Source organism: Amblyomma maculatum, chromosome 4, assembly GCF_055883805.1.
Source record: "Amblyomma maculatum isolate TAMU_Amacu chromosome 4, ASM5588380v1, whole genome shotgun sequence".
NCBI classification, from domain to species: domain Eukaryota; kingdom Metazoa; phylum Arthropoda; class Arachnida; order Ixodida; family Ixodidae; genus Amblyomma; species Amblyomma maculatum.
In genome coordinates, this window is record NC_139347.1 from 70,791,260 (window position 1) to 70,811,425 (window position 20,166).

At 42.8% G+C, this 20,166-nt stretch overlaps 1 protein-coding gene across 4 annotated transcripts in view; it reads right to left on the reverse strand.

Moving 5' to 3' along the window:
• The window catches only part of asrij (OCIA domain-containing protein asrij), a 26,793-nt gene extending 6,627 nt beyond the window's left edge, over nucleotides 1-20,166 (reverse strand). For 2 of the 4 annotated variants that reach the window (XM_084601920.1, XM_084601919.1), the window contains exons 1-6: nucleotides 20,042-20,166; nucleotides 19,428-19,497; nucleotides 18,559-18,612; nucleotides 17,047-17,094; nucleotides 13,068-13,200; nucleotides 11,174-11,325 (exon numbers count right to left, since the gene is read on the reverse strand). In XM_084601920.1, the coding sequence (XP_084458046.1) occupies nucleotides 11,174-11,325; nucleotides 13,068-13,200; nucleotides 17,047-17,094; nucleotides 18,559-18,612; nucleotides 19,428-19,497; nucleotides 20,042-20,122 (538 nt within the window). In that variant the 5' untranslated portion in view covers nucleotides 20,123-20,166. The other 2 variants (XM_084601922.1, XM_084601921.1) reach the window with 2 other exon arrangements.

Consider the following 20,166-nt stretch of genomic DNA (forward strand, 5'->3'; position numbering starts at 1 on the left):
GCCGTTGCGAGTACAAATGAGCTGCTTGATACCGGCACAGTGCCGGCGCGTCCGCGCCTGCCTATGTAGCGAAGCAGCGTCCGTAGCCTTATCGGCCGCTCAAGCGTCGTGAGTGCGCGCGAACTTTCCATGAATAGATGTCAATGTAAGACGCAGCCGATGACACAGGGAATCCGACCGCACTCAATCCAGTCAGCCACCGTTTGCTCCCCTTCTGCTGATGTAGAAGGGGACAAAAACCCAGCCCGCACACTTATGGATGCGAATTATTTGTCTCTATGACTGCCGGATTCAAATGGTCGCACTGCTGTTGACCGAGAGCTCTCTATCACAAAGTAGCAATCGAAGCATGTAGAGCACCTTCGCTTCTGAAGGCAGCCCGGCCTACCCCTTCATCCCCACTTCCCTTCGCGATCGGCACACAGTGTTAGGCAGTGTTGCCGCAAAACCTCCTCAGACACGTAGAAAGCATAGTCTCTTTTTTCTTCTTTTACTGCGTCAGTTTACTAAAACCGCAAAGCGCTGCCAAAAAAAAAAAAACTACCACGGCAGTACTCAAGCAGCTGCAGCGTGCGCCATCGCTCGACTACGGACATGAGGCGCCACAGCTAGCGCAGAGCGGTTCCCTCTCAAAGCGAACGAACTCGTCGCGATTCCTGTGCCGGCCGGCAAAACGGTTCCTTTTGGAGAGGTGGCCCCGCCCTGTGATGCAAGCGAAAAACGCGGAGCCGCCTCCGGAAGTTTTGGGGGTCACACTGGACGTGACGCAGCAACCAATCAGTAGCGGCGAAAGGAACCAGTTCCTGAACAGAACCGTCGCAGGATCTGGCCCCAGGCTACTTCCCACGAACAACACTTAACTTATTTACTTCTAGCTTTGCTAAACACAGACTGCGATTAGTTACTAGTCAATCACTTGACTACTAATCAGTTACTTGACTAATTTTCGTTGGTAAGACCACCTGTTTTACTAGGAAGTTCAAGTTGTTTTTATGCTTGAACGGTACAAAGCTTCAGGATATGCGATTAAAAAGTGGACCAGAACAAAGTACTGTAGTGGGACCTCTGATAAGAGAAGCAATTATATTTAGTATACCAGTAAACTACAATAGTATATCTTGAGTACCATAACAGTAGTTAGATTCCAACATATTAATGAATACAGTTAAACCTCTATGTAACGAACCTCCATGTAGTGAACTCCTCAATTCCCAGCGCCGCCCCCATTGAAGAGTGTGTATTTGGAAACTTCAAGTAACAAACATATCATGGCGATTGACCTTGATATAACGAACTCACAACGCCGATTACCTCTTCGCTAGTTCTGAATTACTTGAAATTTGACAGAACTCTGCAAGTTTTAGGACGGTAAAACACGAACTGAAGTGAGAGGAACGTCTACTATAGCAACAAGTGACCGCATTTGCTACAACGCGTTGTGTTTCAATGCTGACGTCACGTCTGCGTGGCAGCGAACATGTGTGCCTCTTCCCCAGTCTGATTCCTCCTCCATCTACCTTTCCCCAACTCCCTCGTAGACGCGTCGAGTGAGCCGCAGCGGAGGTGAAGGGCTGGAGGCGGCCGCTGTAGTTGCGTCGCGCTATCATCGCAAAACGTTTCGCCACTTCTATAACTTCTAAGAATTCAGATTTACTGAACACTTTCAAGCTGGTTTCCCTTACACTGAATTTTTAATGTGGATTCACACAAGAGCATAAGGGCCTCGTGTCACAGAAGCCGATGTCGGCATTGCTGTTCATTGTAATGCGAAAATCCACAATGAATGAAAGAAATAAAAGTGAAAAATGTCCGCCGTGTGTGTGAAACGCAATTGCATGATTAAAGGTGGAGTCCCCCCTGACATTGCATTGAACGCAAACAGTGTGTTCCGCTGGACGTGCGCTGGGACGCATCAAGTTTTAGGAAGCAGTGTTTAATCTTACCACTGACATCATCGCTCGGCAGGCCATAAAAGAAAATATATAAAAATAAAAACAAAGACTGAGGCGGAGCTTAAGGGTCCTCCTAATTTTTGTCCTACATTGTCCTATTGGATCTTGACGCGAAAACTGCATATAACGAAAACATGGATGTAACGAAAAATGGCAGATTTTTTACAATTTCGTTATATTTCACTGTACAGTAGAATCTCGTTGATATGTTCCCGGTATATATATTTTCCGTTTCATGTGCCTAAAATTGCAAGCAGTAAAACATCTCCCATAGGGTCACACTATTTTTCTCCTAGTTAATACACTCCCGGATAACACAATTTCCTGGTTACTACATTCGAAATTTCGACAAACTGTAGCTGTTTTGCGATCAATCGGACATGTGCTAATGAACACTAGCGACATGAAAAGCTGACTGGCAACACTCATTCACCGCAGTTGCTTTCCCTGTGCCTAGTTAAAATGGGCGAAGCATCGAAGAAAGCCAACAACCTAACACACGAGGCGTCCAATCCCGCGGAACATGACTTCTTGAGGAGAAACGTGGTGGGTTTCTTGCGGTGCCTTAGGAGCATTAGGGTGAAGCATTTGATAACTATTCGCTTGCATACAAGTGGGCCGGATGAATGTGGCGACTAAGTTATCGTGATGGCTTCTCCACATGTCAATGGTGTAAGGGGGCGAAGCATATGCAAAACGACCAAGGAAGCGATCCTGGCTCGTTATTGCCTTCTACGCAACCGGATTTGTTACTAGATCTCTTCCCTGCTGATGAAAATGCAAATATGAACTGAATTCTGCGAGAGCTAAAAAGGGTCAGTACATACTTGACATCTATAAATGCTAATTTATACTTTTATGCAGTGAAAGTCTGAATTCTAAATACTATTGTACGTCATTCAACACTTAAAATTTTTTAACATTAGGCAGTTCGGATAATGCTTCCTCGTATAATACATTTTTCGCCGCATTTTTTTTGAAGAATGTATCAATCAGGTTTGACTGTATATGACTATCCTAAAAATAAAAGGCCAAGAATAGAAATATGAGCAAGTTAGTTTTGATCCATAACGCAAAAGTGCAGAAGACCAACACTGGTGCCGCTTGTTTTTTCTTTTTTTTTTTTTGTTAATCCTTGTCTTCAGCGTTTCTCTATTTTAGAGCGCAGCCAAGAGTAGATGCTAGCATTATATTGTCACGTGCTGGTGACAAGGTCGTAGGCAACAATCGAAGAGACCGGGGATTCCATTGAAATACTATATCGGGCTGACTTGCACCTTCAAAAGGTATTAAACAACACACAGGAAGCGTGCTTGTTGGTAGTCGAACTATGAATGCCCGTTGCACTCTCCAGCGCTCAATTTAAAAGTCTGCGAAGACACATCGAGATAAAGACGCAAAGGCGACTAGCATAATCTAGAACATGGTGGAAACAGACGCGAATGGCTACATTCACTCGAAATACATCTAGGCACATCTTGCGCGACAAAGAAAATGATATCGCCACATTTCGATGACGCTGAGCTTAAACAAACAAAGAATCGCAAGATCTATCTATGTGGTAAACGCAAAGTGATAAGGCCGCAGGCCAGCGGCTGCCAGCAGCAACAAATAAAGGTTACTAGAGTTCGTGGCAATATCCACTAAAGCAAATGCACTGAACATTCTAGAGATGATAGTTGGCTCCTTAGTTAGCCGTTTTTCTTTGATGAACAGAGTGTCCTTCGCTGCTTCTGGTGTCTAGCTAATCGTGTGACCAGATTCGTCAGTGCACCGAAGAAGAAGAGTTGAAACCAGCATGTGCTCCACAGAGTGCTGGTTTTTTGCCCTGACTGAACCCCACCTCCCTGTGTTGAGTGCGCCATCAATGCAACTGCAATTAAATGTGATCGTGGTCATCCAGTTAACTGCAAGTATTGGCCCCAAGATCGAGCAGAGATGTCACCTAGCAGCATAGCGGTGAACCCTACCCAGTGTGGATGTGTGTTTGTGTCACGTGCCAGCCTGCAGCGATTTACATGCACGCGTGCGATGTGTACAAGAGTACTTTTTGTTTGTTTCATGTGTGCGCTTTTGCTTACTTATATGCCATTTGCAAAAGAAATATTAACAGACACTCCATTCAACAAAAAATACTTGTCCATATCGAGTATGTCACGCTGCAAAGGATATCATCAGTCGCGGTCTTCGGCGCTTGAGACTTTTTGACAAGCGGTGTCTCAAACAAAACGCTGCTGTTGTTAGGCGCCGTGTCAAAGCAAAACAGGTTGCTGTCATCAATACAACTTAATACAAACGCTCAAAAATCGTATATTCCCATTTCTGTTTGGAATACCGCAACTACAGAAACATGCGATCATAGACTACTGCATAGCAAAATCCAGTTTGAACAAGCCACTCTGTGCCTTCTGTACCCACGATAGAGTTGTCTGAGTACGTTTTTTTTTTTTTTTTTTTTTTTTAAACCACTGTCGCAGTGTCTCAGTGGCAGGGCGCTCGACTGCTGATTTCGAGAACGGGGGCTTCGATCCTGGCCGTTTCGAAAGGCGCTCCTTGGCTATGGGATTTGACTGCTCGTTAAACAATCCCACGTGGACAACGCCACCAAGGCCCGCCCCTACATCATCCGTCATATAGCCGATGTCGCATGGCGCGTTAAACCCATATATGCATTTCTTTTTTTTTTTTTTTTTTTTGTTGAAGGATTCTCCGCATCTGTAACAGTGGTAATGAGCACATTTCGCTTTAGGGAAATGCTCGAACGTTTGAGAAACAAATCTTCGCAGCACCTGTTACACTAAATATTACATACTACACATAGATTAATGTACACTGGTAGTTCGGCCATTAGAATCATTAGGACCCATTTTCTTCTGTGCTGTCTTTCGAGAAAACTGGTTGTTTCTGACAAGGCGAGTAAAATAACTTCACACAGGCTTAACCATCGGTGTTTAGTTCAGGAATAAATACATATTTATAGCTTTATAGTCACATGATAAGGTCAACTCCATTTCTTTCAGAATAATTTTATATCCGGCACCTGTTTTGGAAGTAAACGACAGAACCGTCCCAAGCCCCTGCTCAAAAATAATTACAATGATAAAGAAGTCTTCAGCCTTCAAAATTCTTTGCCAGAACATGACAGCGAACAAGCGCAGTTTTTACGATGTCTTCACAGCTACTGATTTGTAGTTTGCACTTTAACGCTACTGAAAATTAATCACTAATAGTCCTAAATTTTGTCAAGTGAGTAAAAGTTCTTTTACATGGTGACATTCATTGTCATTGAAAAAAAATATAGTTACACTACTAATTTACCATTTATAAACATCACACACATCAGAAATTCCTTATACCTCCCTCGGTTTCAGAAAATCATTTAGAGTCATTTCACAGCTCAACACCAAGTTATCTGCCGCAAGAAGCATTCGCCTTGTTGTGAGCTCGGCAAACTCAATCCACTCACTGCTCTACACGTAAGCAGTCAGCTTTTCCTGTACAGTGTCGGCATAATCTCATTTTTGGGGAATACTTGTGCCTGGTTGTCTAGCCAGAGTTGATGTCCACTCAGTCTACGGCAACCTGCCAGTCAGTACGCTGTCAGTGCTACATTTAATCTGCTTAATCCTAAAGGCAAGTACGATATAATGAACCAGGCTACCTCGATTCATTCTAAAGTACAGCAGGTCAGAGCACGAACATAGTATCTCCATGGGCTTGATACTAAATTTGCCTGTCTCACGCGTATAAGACATGCACGCACTGTTAAAACGGCGATAAGATATGTCATGTTCAGGTCCAAGTATCAGGCCTGTGAGCACCATACAATGCAAAAAGAGTGCAAAGCAATGCCAGTAAATGTAAAAAACGGGTGGTTGCGTGCCTCGTTTTCTTAAATTTCGCACATCTTTTTTTTTTTTGCTGCATTGGAGAAATCCACGGGTTTTTATCTGCAATATCGGAACACTCTAAACAGTAAATTGCTAATGCATTGCATAAGGCACATTTCCATCGCCAACAAACCCGCCGTTAACTCTGAAGCAGACATACTCCATGCGCGTTTCTGCGAGTGCCACCAGCCGCCAATCCCCACTATCAGAGCGACGGTGGCGCCACTTCTAAGTTAATCTCGATGCAAATAGTGAAATCCGATGTCAATAAGAGTTGCAACGAGAGCTCTTGAAAGGGAAGCTGAAATGCTTTTTTGACAATTTTCAGAGTGCGCGCATTAGAACATATGAAAGTTGTAGATTAAGCTCATGAAATGGTTTTGCGCTACTATAAAAGTTATGACGTAATCTACTATTAAATTTGTGACAATTCTTAGGCTTCTACTCACAGCATTGCAGCAGTGCGGTGAAACTAGACCATACCGTCATTATGGGTGACATTTAGAGTTTCAACATCTTTCTCCCAATTCTTTCTGCGAGTCACTCGATGCCGCCAGACGATGCCCCGCGACCTTTACCTTCGTTGGTGTTGGTATTCTTCCTCAGAACAAACGTTTCTGCCTTAGAAATGCATCATCTCTATAGATGACATCATAACTGGTGTCCCCACTTGTCAACGTGTACTGCGGAGAAGCCTGAATGCCGAAATAGTTTTATTTATCGATTACCTCGTGAATTTAAAGGCTAGCGCAAAACGGCTTGGCATGAATTGACCTTAGCCTTCACACATTCGAATCCTTTAATTTAGTTGAATTCTATAGTTTCTTCAGTTTCCCTTTAATATTACCAGTTGCAAATCTTCCCATAGGGCCCACGTATAAACAAACAGTGGTTTTGAGTTCTCAAAATATGGGTGATTATGAATAGTGGTGGCGCCTTCTAACTTTAAAGGGAACAGCATCTAAGCTGCCAACTTTAAGGTTGTTGATACATGCACAACCGCTTGAAAATAATAAAGTCGAAGAGTTGCAGTAGCAAATATTCTGAGACATAAAGGCCACAGAGTTATCATATAAACCATATTACAGGTCGAGCCCCTTACCTTGAAGTGAAAAAAATAAGAAAAAATAAAACAAGAAGAAATAAAAGCGGAGAAGCGCATATATTTACATTGGCTGTGTTCCTGCATCACCGGAGCTACAATCTCACTCCAAACTTTCACCAGTGTTGCCGGAAGACGACTCTTGGCAGTTCGCCACCTCCCAGAGTATGTCATCTCGTTCAAGCGTGTTGCTTACGAAGCATTTCTTGAAAGGCTGTATGCGAACATCTGATCTTGTCCGTGGCACCACACATTGAATCACCGAACTGTCGCTGAGAGAGTGGCCATGTTGCCGTTCGCTTCGGCGAACATAACCTTTTCTGGAAAGCCACTGTAAACTGCCTCCACATGCCGTTATTCATTCCTAAAGAGGCATTTGATACTGTCATAGGTCGAACGAAAGAGCGGATGAGGAGATAAATGCTCTTGGGGAGGAAAAAAAAATTCCAGCAATTGCAGGATGTCGATATGGTTTTGGCTGTGTGCTCATGAGCAGACACGCTCCTTGTTGCCAGAATGCACCTCCAATTTTGCTAAAGACCACTATATAAGATCAAGGGCGACTTTAGCTTGCTTTTTGAGAAAAAAATCTCAACCTATTCTGATTTATACGGTAAGATGTGAAAGAAGAAAGAAAAAAGTGATGCCCAGAGGCTATAACTGCAATAGCAGAAAGCTTCTATTGACCGCTTATAGATGGTGACAATCCGTAGGCACCCGAAAAGTGCAGAATAAAACTAGTCACTTTTTGAAGCCGTGTTCCCCAACTGCTATTATCTAAAAGCTCTAGTTGCAACGGGTGCTTTAATCGTGTCTCTTGCAGTGGACAATGCATTCAATATGTTTCTTGCTGCATTCGTAAAGTCAGTCTCGCTGCTTGAAGGCCCCTAGCAGTTTCCCACTCTTCAAAGGGCTTCACAAACATTTGCGGCACAGAATGGATGACGACATCCAACCCACCACAAGAGATTGTGGCGATATCTCAGTGATACATGGCATCGGGAAACAAACTTCCTTCATTAGTGCCCTGGTTAGAATCCCGCTAGGGACTGAGTTCTTCTAATGGAATAGCATATTTACTCGCATAATGCTCGCACTCGCGTAATGCTCGCACCCCTAACATTGAGCGTGAAAAATTAAATTTTTTTTTCCTTGCATAATCATCGCACTACCAATATTATCACTGCGAGAGTCTGCTAGTAGTAACAAGCGCCATCTTTGGAGTACTACTGAACCTAGCTGGCCTCGTTGTGCGTACGCGCTACCAGGCGGCGATAGCATGCTCAGGTAAATCATCATCATCATAGGTTACACTGGTCTTTTTCTTATTTTTTATCTCCATGATGCTCGTAGTCATTGCCATTTTGCGAGGTGTCTTCGCGTATCGTTGTCATTGTTCCTTCGTTCCGTCCATGTTACTTGCTTTATTCCACCGTCTACCGTGTTCTTGGTGCCACATCACGATGGGGTGGTACGCAATTTATACAGCTGCTTTTAAGCTGAAAGCTTTCGAGTATGCGCTACAGCAAAGCAACCGCACTGCCAGCAGGCACTTCGGCGTCAACGAGTTCTGCGTAATACACTCTGGAGACAGCGATGACGGCGATAGAAGCGTCGACACGGACTCGGGCCAAATCTCTGGTCAAGAGTAGAACTGTACGGACTGCTGTGAGCATTATACCACAAAACGCAGGGAGTGATGAGGCTGCGTGCGAAAAAAAAGTGCTTTAGCAATTTGTGCTTTTGGCTACTCTGTACTTTTATAACAAGGGCAAGTTCTACTTGAATGTAATGTTTTGGTTATACTATTTACAATAGCTGGCACAAGGATGCTGATTCACACCAATTTAAATTTGCTTTTAGCTCCAAAACATTTGCTCGAAAATTTTCCCCACATAATTATCTCACCCCCCCAACTTAGCATCAATTTTCCGCGAAAAAAAAGTGCGAGCACTATGCGAGTAAATACGTTACACCTCAGAAGGAGAGTTACAAAATATTTTGAGTAAATTTGTTTTCCCATTTAGCGCCAAGTTTGTCGCAGTTTCTAAATATGCTTGTCACAATTTGTGAGAAAGGGAGCTTAAGGAATTTCACGCTTGAAGGCCAAACTTCAAGCTTCTTCAATATTTTTGATTCCTTAAAAGAAGAAAGACAGTGCTTGCAACCTCAGTGTTTAAGGAGTCGGTAAAAAGAGACACCAGCAGTTTCCTCACCTGACAGCGATATGATGACCATGACCTCCGTCTCTCATCTCTACCGATTTCTCCTGACTGATTTTCAAACATACGGACATCATGTCACCACTCTGCATCACATGTCACCACTCTGCATCACTATTTCATCTATCTTCACAACCTCTTTGCCCGCCTCCTTTGACCCGCACCGCATGAAAACCTAACCTATGCAGCTTCTCAAGGTAAAACTGTTCCACCTGCCATTCTATAATTCCGCATTTGCCCTCGTTGAATATTTTGACTGTGTTAAGTTGCGGTATTGCTACCACGCAGTTTGATTTATTTTTCATCTCAAAAAAGTCTGCATGGCATGTATGTACATTCTCGTCAACATGATGCCAATGAAGAGCACATTGGAGCATGCCATTCCATGTACCACACCAGTCACACCCCATGGCATCCTGCACTACAGTGAGTTTGCCATGCTTCCCTCCTGCACCCATCAGCTTATCACTGACTAAAACTTCCTCCATTACGCTCTTCCCACCCTTCAAGTTGCTTACTGAATGTGATCTATCTGCCAAATCAGAATACCCTTGCTCCTGTTTGGTTGCAACAAATGACTACGTCCTCTATCCAGGCTGCAAAGATATCATTTTCGTTGCCTCTGACCCCGTAATTGATGAGGATCACTTGATCACACCAGTATGAAAAAGCACTGAACAAGAAGGGGGGGGGGGGGGGGGGAGCCTCAGTTGGCAAGTCGAACCAACGTTTCGACAGGTGTACTTGTCCAGACGAAGACAAGTCCACCTGTCGAAACGTTAACTTGACTTGTGAAATAAGGCTCTCCCCTTCCTGTACCTTTGTTTAGTGCCTTTTTTATACCGTGCAGCCATCTTCTTTCTCTCGTTCTACCCTTGATCACACCAAGCGCCTGCCTTCTGTCTAGGGGATATTTTCAACGTTGTGTTGCTTCTTTGGTTGTCCAGCAGTCTTTTCTCTTCTCACAGCCTTTAATTCTATATTGGAGCAAATTCTTCTACAGGGAGCCTCCATTTTGTTTCTATGGCCACTGCCAAGCCTGTCACCCTTCTTTCCCTCTCTATGTAAAGCTTTATGCGTTGCTTTTTTTTCTCCTGCTCCTCTTAGTGGGCCATTCCTAGCCAAGATCAGCTCTGTCCACACACCAGACCAGCCGTCCTTGCTTGCCGTCCTAATGAACATGCAGCTTTGTTCAACATCTCAACTTTTAGAGCCAAGCCTGTACTGCAACACATCCTATCCATGCCGATGGCTCAAGAATTCTTTGCCACAACTTGTATCGTGTGTTGCCTTCTGAATGCAAGATTCAAAGATAGTGTTGCTGTCATTCTCAACTGCGGAAATATCATATATCTACAGTCCACATCTTCCAGTCCCTGGCCATCGCCGTTGTTTTAGTGCAAAAAAAAAAGGATGGCCCGGTTTGTTGCTTATTTGGATGTAATTAATTAGTTCTTCAACACAATCACTTGCAAGAATGTCCATTCAATCCTTCAAACAGATGAACGCCCAATTTTTCTCTCCCTCTGAAACATAAACATACAGTGCAATTACTGGCGAGCAGTGCTTCGGCATAATGCCGATGTCTGAGCTGAGAATGATGCCAATGCCAACAACATGAAGCAGGAATGAGCCAGGACAAGAAGGGACAATGCTCCAAAATGACCATGAGCCTGCACTGGTGACTCTGTATCACTACTGAAATGGGATGTTGTAACACGACAAACTTTTGAAGCCTTTTCAATGCTGCAGAAGAAAAATATAAGTCTTACTCCAGAAGTGGCCGGATTTAAAACTGCTCAATCAAATCAATGGTAAAGCCATTTTCTCTCCCTTTTTTAGTTACCATGCATGCCCTAAACTTAACTCAATTCCACTTAAATGAACTACTTAATTAAACTAACTTCAGTTAGGCATACACTAGCTTTTACCAAGTCATGACAAAAAGTGTTAGTGGTTAAAAACAGCAAGCCTCAACACCAGTGAAATGTTTGCGTGCATACTTACTGTCCAGAGATGGCCTTTGACTGTCATCTAGGCCTTGGGGTGCGTTGTAGCTACGTAGGTCTAAACTTTGTGAACCCAGGTCTCCCAAGTACTTGTCCTGTCCAGAAACTGCAGAAAAGTCGCCAAGCCGGTCTCCAGGACTACCACGAAAACTGCAAAATGTGATCAAGAGACCCACAATGTAAACTAATACTACCACAATGCTGCGTGACTGCATAATTATATGACCAAGCTGCTCCAAAAAAAGCCCTAGCACAGATCAAGAGTTCTGTTATGCTCCAATCAAAGATGCCAATAGGAGCACATCTTCATATTTCAATTCTGTGATCTCTTTATATCCTAATTCTGAAGGCTATTGGGATGAAGACAACACTCCGACATTGTTTACTGCTATTTTGGTGATCCTCTAGATGCGAAATCTCAGGTACTGCTACAAAGCTGCTTCAGCTTTGCCATGAGCATTTTTTTTTTCAGAACTTGCCTGCAACCTGCATCTTTTAGACACAAAAAACAATACTATTTACATCATGCACATACTGTTCGGCAAATTTTATAGAAAACAGCCAATTCTGTGCTAAGGCGTTTTAATGTAGTTCTGGCTTATATGTAGGGCCCACCAGATTATCAACAGGTATAAGTGTTAAGTGTCCCCTCGCCATTTGCAGATCCAAGGGGGGGGGGGGGGGGTCTGTTCAGCGCCACCTTCAAAGTCACTAACTAACCCCCACACACTTCAACACCGAACTTACATAATAATAATTGGTACACAGGAAAGGAACAGGGCAGCAGTATCTGTCGTACTTGTTCTGTAGACACTGAACCACACCGTAAGGGAAGGGAGGAAGGGGGGAGTGAAAGCGGAAAGAGAGAAAGGGGTGCCGTAGTGGAGGGCTCTGGAATAATTTTGACCACCTGGGGATCTTTGATCAAATGAGGGAGTGGGACATGTCAGTGTGACTGTCAAGAGGACATAGGACCTACCACCTGCCCAAAGTGTTCTGCACAGGCTGCAGAGGTGGATGTTCGCCACTTGCTGAAGACTTGTGTATGTGTACAATTGTGCCAAGGGCAGGATTCTACAAGAAGTGGGGCTGACCCTAACAAGGGAGCAGGATTTCTCCAAATGGCTGACTGACAACAAGAGCAGGAGTCTTCTCTGGTTAATGCAAGAAAGTGATGCTTTACACAGTTTCCTACAGTGAACCCAAATTACACCTTCTGGAAAGTGTGCGAAAAAAGAGAGAGAGAGGATGGGGGCGAAAAGCAAGGCACCCATGTGTTGTGCGATGTGAGTGCACGTTAAAGAACCCCAGGTGGTCAAAATTTCCAGAGTCCTCCACTGCGGCGTCTCTCATAGCCTGAGTCGCTTTGGGACGTTAAACACCACAAACGAAACCAAACCAGACCCACAGATCCCACATCGACATCCTACACCTAGGCCACGCGAGGAGCCCTCATAACGCTTAGCGGGGCATTATATCTATGCTGGGTGGCCTTTCACATAATGTGGTAGCTTAAGACTGAATGCTAATGAGTATGTGGAAGGTAACAGAGGCAGAAATTGAAGAATTAGTGATTAAGCAAGTGGCAATGTGCATGTATGTGAACAAGTATTCTCAGAACAACCAAAGAGTGAAGTCATTAATGCTGTCACATCATAAACATAAAGGCACAGCTTAATGTCTCCCAAAAGTTTTTTAGTTTTACTGCTGCTTCAATGTGTCTAAACTGTCACAGACATTCATGAAAGTCGTATTACGGGCTTTTAAGATGGAAATACCTGTTGTGTTAACTGACTGCTAAAAAGAACAGTTTTTGCACATATGGCAGAGGGAAGGAAACTAGGATGACCTGCTAACCCGATGCATTACTGAAAATCACGAAAATGACTTACGCATCAGATGTGGCCACGCCATACTTTCGTCGAAGGGCTTCCCCAATGACACTGTTGGGAAGCTTCATAAGCTTTTCTTCACACTGGCGACGATAGGAAAATTTTCCAACCACCCATCCTACAAATCCAGCTCCTGTAAAAACAGAATCATAGGGCATGAATATGAAATGAAATGACAACATGAAGTGCATATATTTTGACTCTCCGCTGGAGAGCGTAGCATGCAAGCCTGGAATATGAACAAATTTTGTGTAAGGTGACTTGGCAGATGAGTTATAATTAAGGGTTGTAATTGGAAAATTAGGTGGACTTTTGTCTGAATTTATTTCAAAATGCAGTGCTCAATTTTTTTGGCAACATTATTTCCTATGAATGAGTCACAGTCAAGCCAACCAATGTTGACCACTGTTATAATGAATGCTTGTTTAATATTAGTGAGGGTAGTGCTAGTGTCAAAGTATGTACGAACAGCTGTGGTCCCAGCATTCTGATAAAGTGATCCAAAAAGATGCCGTTAACTTGACTCTGCCATCTTGAAACTTGAGGTGCCTGTCGTCATCATGGACAGTGCAGAGCATTTTGACTTTGTCATACCCCCCTTCCCACTAAAGGCATTTGGGTGCCAAAAAAGGCAGTAGAAATGTGGCGTTAAATGTGCAGTTAAATATTCACCAAACTCTTTGATGGGCAGCAATGTGGACGGTGAAAAAAAAGTGTCAGTGTTTAAAGAGAAACTACAAAACACGGTCGCTGATCAACTTATGTTGAGAAACATCAACATCGGACACATATCTTGCTAGCCTAGCTGATCATGTGGCATGCACTTCCTTCCCAATCAGCTGTCCACTCTGTGCACTGCTCTAGCATGCAGGTAGCATGTAAACAGTGCATTAGGCACACATGCGTTGCTAGATTCATGGCTGCATCGTTGGAACTTTTGGGGGGATCAAAGACAAGGAAGCAGACCTATCACCAGTGTACACAAATTCTCAAACTGTGACCAGCAGCTTGCTGGCATCGAGGGTCTTGGCGAGCAGTACAGTACATTACAGTACATGGTCTTGGCGATGCATTACAGTACATGGCCGCCTTGTGTTTCGCCAAAAGCAACCTGAATTTTCATCTTGGCATTTCTGCCAGCCTGAGCATTGCACTATACATAATTTATTGAAACTCAATGGCGTGTTAGTTACTGTCAAAACAATGATAGCTGTACTTTCTCAAGGAAGTATTATTGACAACAAAAAGTTACAAAATTTAACTGGAGGCACTGCTAGGCAAAAAACATAGTTAATTTAATCCTAAAATGTGGATTGCCAAGTTATGGCCTGTGTTCTTGTGCCAAGTTGACATGCAGAAGGGGGCACATGGTGGTCTTCGTATTGATCATAGTGATGGAACTGCTAATTAAGCAATGGCTATAACGAGAGCATGATGCTTTTTGCAAAGATTATGCCTGGCTTCAAGTGTTCTAACATACAGTGTAGAAATCTGCTTAACCAAGTAACTGCCCTAAGTGGGCAATAATAGTGTAGAATGCAATGCTAGAAGACAGCGCTTGACAAAGATACGGAGCCTCTCAGTCATGAGAGGAACGTAAGACAGTGCAGAAATACATAAAAATGCAGAACTGTGTTTAATTCAACAGTACACCATCTCGCTGTTTCCCAGGCTTCCACACTTTAACTTTCTCCTTTCACAGAGTGCAACTTAATTATTAACTATTAGTGCAATTATTTATAAATTGCTCTCATTACATTTTTGGCGTTAGGGCATAAGGTTACAAGGTGCGATTGGAGGCATTGAATACTCCAGAAAAACTCATTTAAAAAATGTTTAACAATGACTTTTCGGCTCAAGATATCAAATGAGAAATTATGCATGCTAAATGAGCCCATACTGAAATTATTGTGCAAGAAGTGGCGGAAGAAGTAAAACCACAGTTCCCATAAGGGAAGGCCAAAAGATGAAGCAGTATTCATAGGGCTTCCGGCCTAACTTGTTCTTTTGCTCTCTGTGCTTCAGAGAAAAATTGTGAAACAAGTGTTGGAGATTTGGTAGAGGATGCAGATTTGTCCCGATATTAAAATTTTAAACTGTATTGAAATAAATTAGGTAAGAGCATTTTCATGCTTTGAGTGAAACTTTCTCTGGACCCGTCAGAGAGGCAAAATGGTCGGAGCATTGGACTGCTGAACCCAAGGACATAGGTGCAGTCCTGGCCACGGTGGCTGCTGTTTTATTGGGGTCAAAAAGTAAAGCATCTGTGCACTGCGCGATGTCATTGCATATTAAACAACCTCGGGAGGTAGAAATTTTTGGAGTCAATTTAGTAATTAAAGAAACTGGATTCCTCTAAGACATTGAAAGCCTGCAATTCTGCAATATAACACTGTGTTCCAAAATCAAAAATTTGAAAGTGAAATAATTAACACTAGTAAGCTAGCTAGTATGGACCTACTAGCATAAATACAGTTTTTTCGTGGTTTTAGCTCCCCATTTTCAACTTCAGTCAGCTGTTCCGAAATAAAAAATGTGCCTAGGAAGCTCAAACTTAGGAAACAAAATCATAAGGCCAAATATTATCTGCCAGACTGCAAAACTGTAATATACTGGATGACCATGGCATGACCCCTTTAACAAAAGATATGAATAGGAAAAAACAAAACCCGGTATACTATATGTGATCTACACAATATACATTATGACTTTAAGGGCACTAGGGACCCCTGAAATTATTGTTTTCAGTAAGAACTGACTGCGTGCCTTTTAGCGCGAAAGCACTTCATCTTTCTCCTCAAGTTTGTGTGTGTGTGATGCCTCCATGCCTGGTTGCCATAGCAACAGCGATGCTGCCTGCTGAAGCACTGAAAAGGCAAGTGGGACAATGGCATGCACAACAGATACTTCTGTGGCAGGTCCCCTCCTCCTCTAATGCATGCATTTTTCTCGTGTGGCATCACTAACGGACCTTCGTATGGTGCCAGATTGCCCCTATTTTTTAACAAAATTGTGGTGCAATGATGTATGTACCTCCAATTGTATGCAGTGAAATAAAGGTGTTTATGCCAAACTCTGTGCCAGTCTCTCAACGCTAAGTTGCCAAGCAAAACAGTCAAGCAAAGTCTATGAACCCTGAAGATGTGGCTGAGCGACAAGAAGGACTGCAGAGAAAACGTGAAAGGCAGAAGATGGTACGAGCTGCTGAAACACCAGAACAGGCTGCTAGGTTGGAGGCCGACTGAAATCGAAAGTGTTTTAAAACTGTTCAACCGGAACGCTGTACTGCTTTAGTACGACACCAGGTTAACCATGCTTAACTTTTTCTGGCTACGTTGATGCTTGCCTTGCAGCAAAAATATGATTATCAGTAAAAATTTATTTCAAACCTTTCCCAAGTGATTTCAATTCATAATGTCCTTACCAAAAAGGTCAAGATGCCACCGTTAAGAAGAGCGGACTGCAGTGCAGCATAGCCACCGAGATCCGCGCAGAAATATGGCATGAGTGCGAGCATGTCACTAGCGAAATTGGCCAGCAATGGCAACAGCCATATTTTTTGCCCTTTTTACATTATAAGAATTTATTTTCAGTAAGCCCCCCCCCCCCCCCCTTTCCCCCCCTTCCCCTTCTATTTTCTTTTGTCACTATAGCGTGGTAGGCTATCTGGTTTGGTTTAGTTTGTGGGGTTTAACATGCCGAAGCGAGTCAGGCTATGAGAGGCGCCGTAGCGAAGGGCTCCGGAAATTTTGACCACCTGGGGTCCTTAAATGTGCACTGATATTGCATGCTTTTCACCTCTATAAAAAAGCAGCCACTGTGGCTGGGGATAAGTAATCTATACTGAGAATCTTTAAGCAAAAAGCATATATTTCTGGTTATCTTGTTGGACTGATTCCCACCAACTGAAAACGTAGACATTAAAGCCTCATCTGGTGCACATGTCACTTTGTGATTAAGAAATTAAAAAAAATCATACCTAACATCTTCAGGTAGGCGCCATACTTGGGATGCGGTGCCAAGTAACCTGTAATGAAGGTGAAAAGGCAAGCATTAGACCTTTCGTGGGTGGCAGGAACTATTCTTCCAATCCGTTACATATTGGTAGCAAGTTAGTGGGAAGCATTTTTAAAGCACAGAAGTGGGTCATCATTTCTGTAAGGCTTAAAAAAAGAGCAGATTTTGCAATTATAAAAAAAAATTATTAGTAGACGCACATTTTTTTCATGCTCTGACCAACTATTATTAAAACTAAGTGAGGTAAGTAATTCAACAGGCAATCAAGAATAAAATTTTCAGTTAAAGGGTTAAGCAAGAAAGCCTACAAAAATACTCTTGCGATCTCTTTTTGCAGGAATCAAACATTGTCCTAAACTTTAAACCATAACTGCACAGTTTAAGTCATTTGGTTTTTACAAAGAAGCTCTTATTTCCTTTGCTGAGCTTAAGGGTTGGTAGTGCACTAAATGTTAGATGTAGCATTTTCCACTGTGTTGACTATGGCAATGTGCAATGCTGCTAGTCATGTGGAATAAACAAATTACCCTATGAGGTTGTCCAAAAGGTTGTGCACCAAGCACACAGTCAAAAGACCTCAGAGAGAGTATATGTTTTACATTCTGACTAAGGCTCTGTGAATTCTGTTCAAGTCTAGAGTCTAATGCTCTGTTAAAAACTTACTGGTACTAAAGCGATGTAATGAAGGTAAAAGAAGCAGGTACATGAATGTTGCAAGGAGATTATTCCGTATGATCTAATCCTAGAACAATACGCTATTGAGGCCCAGCAATAATAAAATTCTAAACATTATTTTTCTCCTTAATAAATGCCTTTCAATGAAAACTGAGCAAACTGCAAACCTAGGCAATGTTAGTGTCTACCCCAACACGAAAGGCAAAGGTCAAGATTAAGAAAAGAACTGCATTCTTAATGTCATCACTTGAACCACAGCGCAACAGGCCAATGGGGAAATAATAATTTTGCAGTCCTAGCCCCTGTGCATCAGACAACAACTCTTGCTTGAGATTAGGATAGCAAGGATAAGTGTTTTTCAAAATTAGAGAACATGCATTTCAACAAAATGTGCAACACTTGAAACAAACATAAAAAGACAACTCTGAGACTGAAATGTAGGACTAAAGCTTGTTCATTTTTTCAGTCTTTCCACCCACAAATTCCAACTGAAACAGGCTGCCACTTAACATTAGCACCACGCTATCACAAGGACCTCTTTTGTCTGCTATTTCTCAGCATGTCTGGTTAGTGTGCAGTGCTTCTTTTGCGCTTGTTACCTTTGACTGTCACTAAACGATTTACATTGTTTCTCTCTGGTCTAATACTGATTGTAAAGAGCTTTAACATCTTGTCTTTACCCCTCTTTCTTGCTGTTCTATGCTGTTTCACATCCTGTACCACTTCTGTCTTGACTACTAAGAGGCAGCCGACCATACCAGTGCAATATAAATAAGTTAATAAATAAACATCATCGTACCGACTTTGACCGCATACTGGACTCCGATAGAAGCAGCAAGTCCTAGAGGTAGAGCTGGGGTCGTAAAATGTAAAAAGGTGATGTCAGTGGCCACCCGCAAAACAGCGTATGTGGACACAATCAACATCATCAGCCTAAGAACATTTGCTGTAGGACAAAGGTCTCTCCCATATCCCTGCAATTAACAGTGACATTGCTAAATGCACATGTGGCAAAGTCAAAATTTAATAATAAATTTTTTCACCTGCAAAAGCTAAGGCAGTGGCTGCCTATAGCTCAGCGCATCAAATTAGTTTTGACTATTTGTTCTGTAGCTCCTAAACGAGAGCAAAACCTTGCTTGCACTGAAATGCGGTTGCCTAGTCAAGTTTCAAGTCATCTGCGCAGAAGTGAAATGAAATGGTATAAATCAGTGAAATAAACCTAAAAGAAGCTATTAAAAAGGTCTCTGAAAAAATAAAATTGAATACATGCAGATAACTGAATACTCTCTAATGCACGCGTACAAACTTTTGCTTTTATTTAAATAGAAGTTCAAGTTCAAATTAAAGCCGGTTCACAGCATTGCTCATGAATGAACTTGCATCACAAGTGTTCAAGCTGCAAAATGCTGGTTACATATGAGCGTTCATCAGCTTGCTGAATTTGAGGCGCCACCCTAGGCATTAAGGCACGCACTTATTATTTATTGCTGAAATTTCCTTAATTCCATCGTTTTGGCCTCAATGGCTTTAGCGAGAATGCTAATCAATCCTTTCTGGCATGTAAGCAACTGGCATGCAAGCAACATGTCACCCTACTGCCGTTTGTGTATGACTACGAACTGTTCTGTTCTCAAAACAGCTTTGAAATACTAACAGAATACTCACCACGGTACATAAAGCTTTCCCGGTTGCATTCTTGCAAGACTCGGAGCTCCTCCGGTGTTAAAACATGACCCTTAAATAGAGACGTGGGTGCTGTGGTAGATGTAATTGAACAGGATCTCGCAATTTGACTCCCAATGTGTCAACAAGATGACGAAATGCACATACCAATGAATAGGGCAGGTAAGCTTGTCATGTGAGCAAGGGGCCCATGTGGCCAAAGAATAACAAAGAGCATGAACTGCGCGTTCTCGTGAAGTTTGCTGAAGCACAAGGCACATGAAAACGGTTCCAACGAAAGTTAAATTCGGGTACGCGGGAATGAATGTTCTCTCTGTTACCAAAGATTTTGACGGACTACTCAGAGATTGCGATTTTTCTTTCTTGCTAAGGTACATGAATGAACAGCCACAACCTCGGTGGTGTTACTACACCAGAAAGCGACAGCCAACATACGATTTTGGATGTGCCGACCTTGTACAGACCACAGACATAAACAAATCGAAGTGTCTTTCCAGGCTTGTCAGAACTGCGCAGTATGCACGGGCTAAGCACAATAGACGGCTAAACATAGGAAGTTTTCATTTTAATCTTTGTAATGCCACACAAAGCCTCACTTGCAACCGAGGTCTCCGATCTTGATCGTATCCACCGGCTGCAACTTCGGACGGAGGTAGCATATCACTGGAAGTCGCCATTTTCCCTTAGCAGAAAGCACGGACCGAAGCGCCCCCCTCAAGCA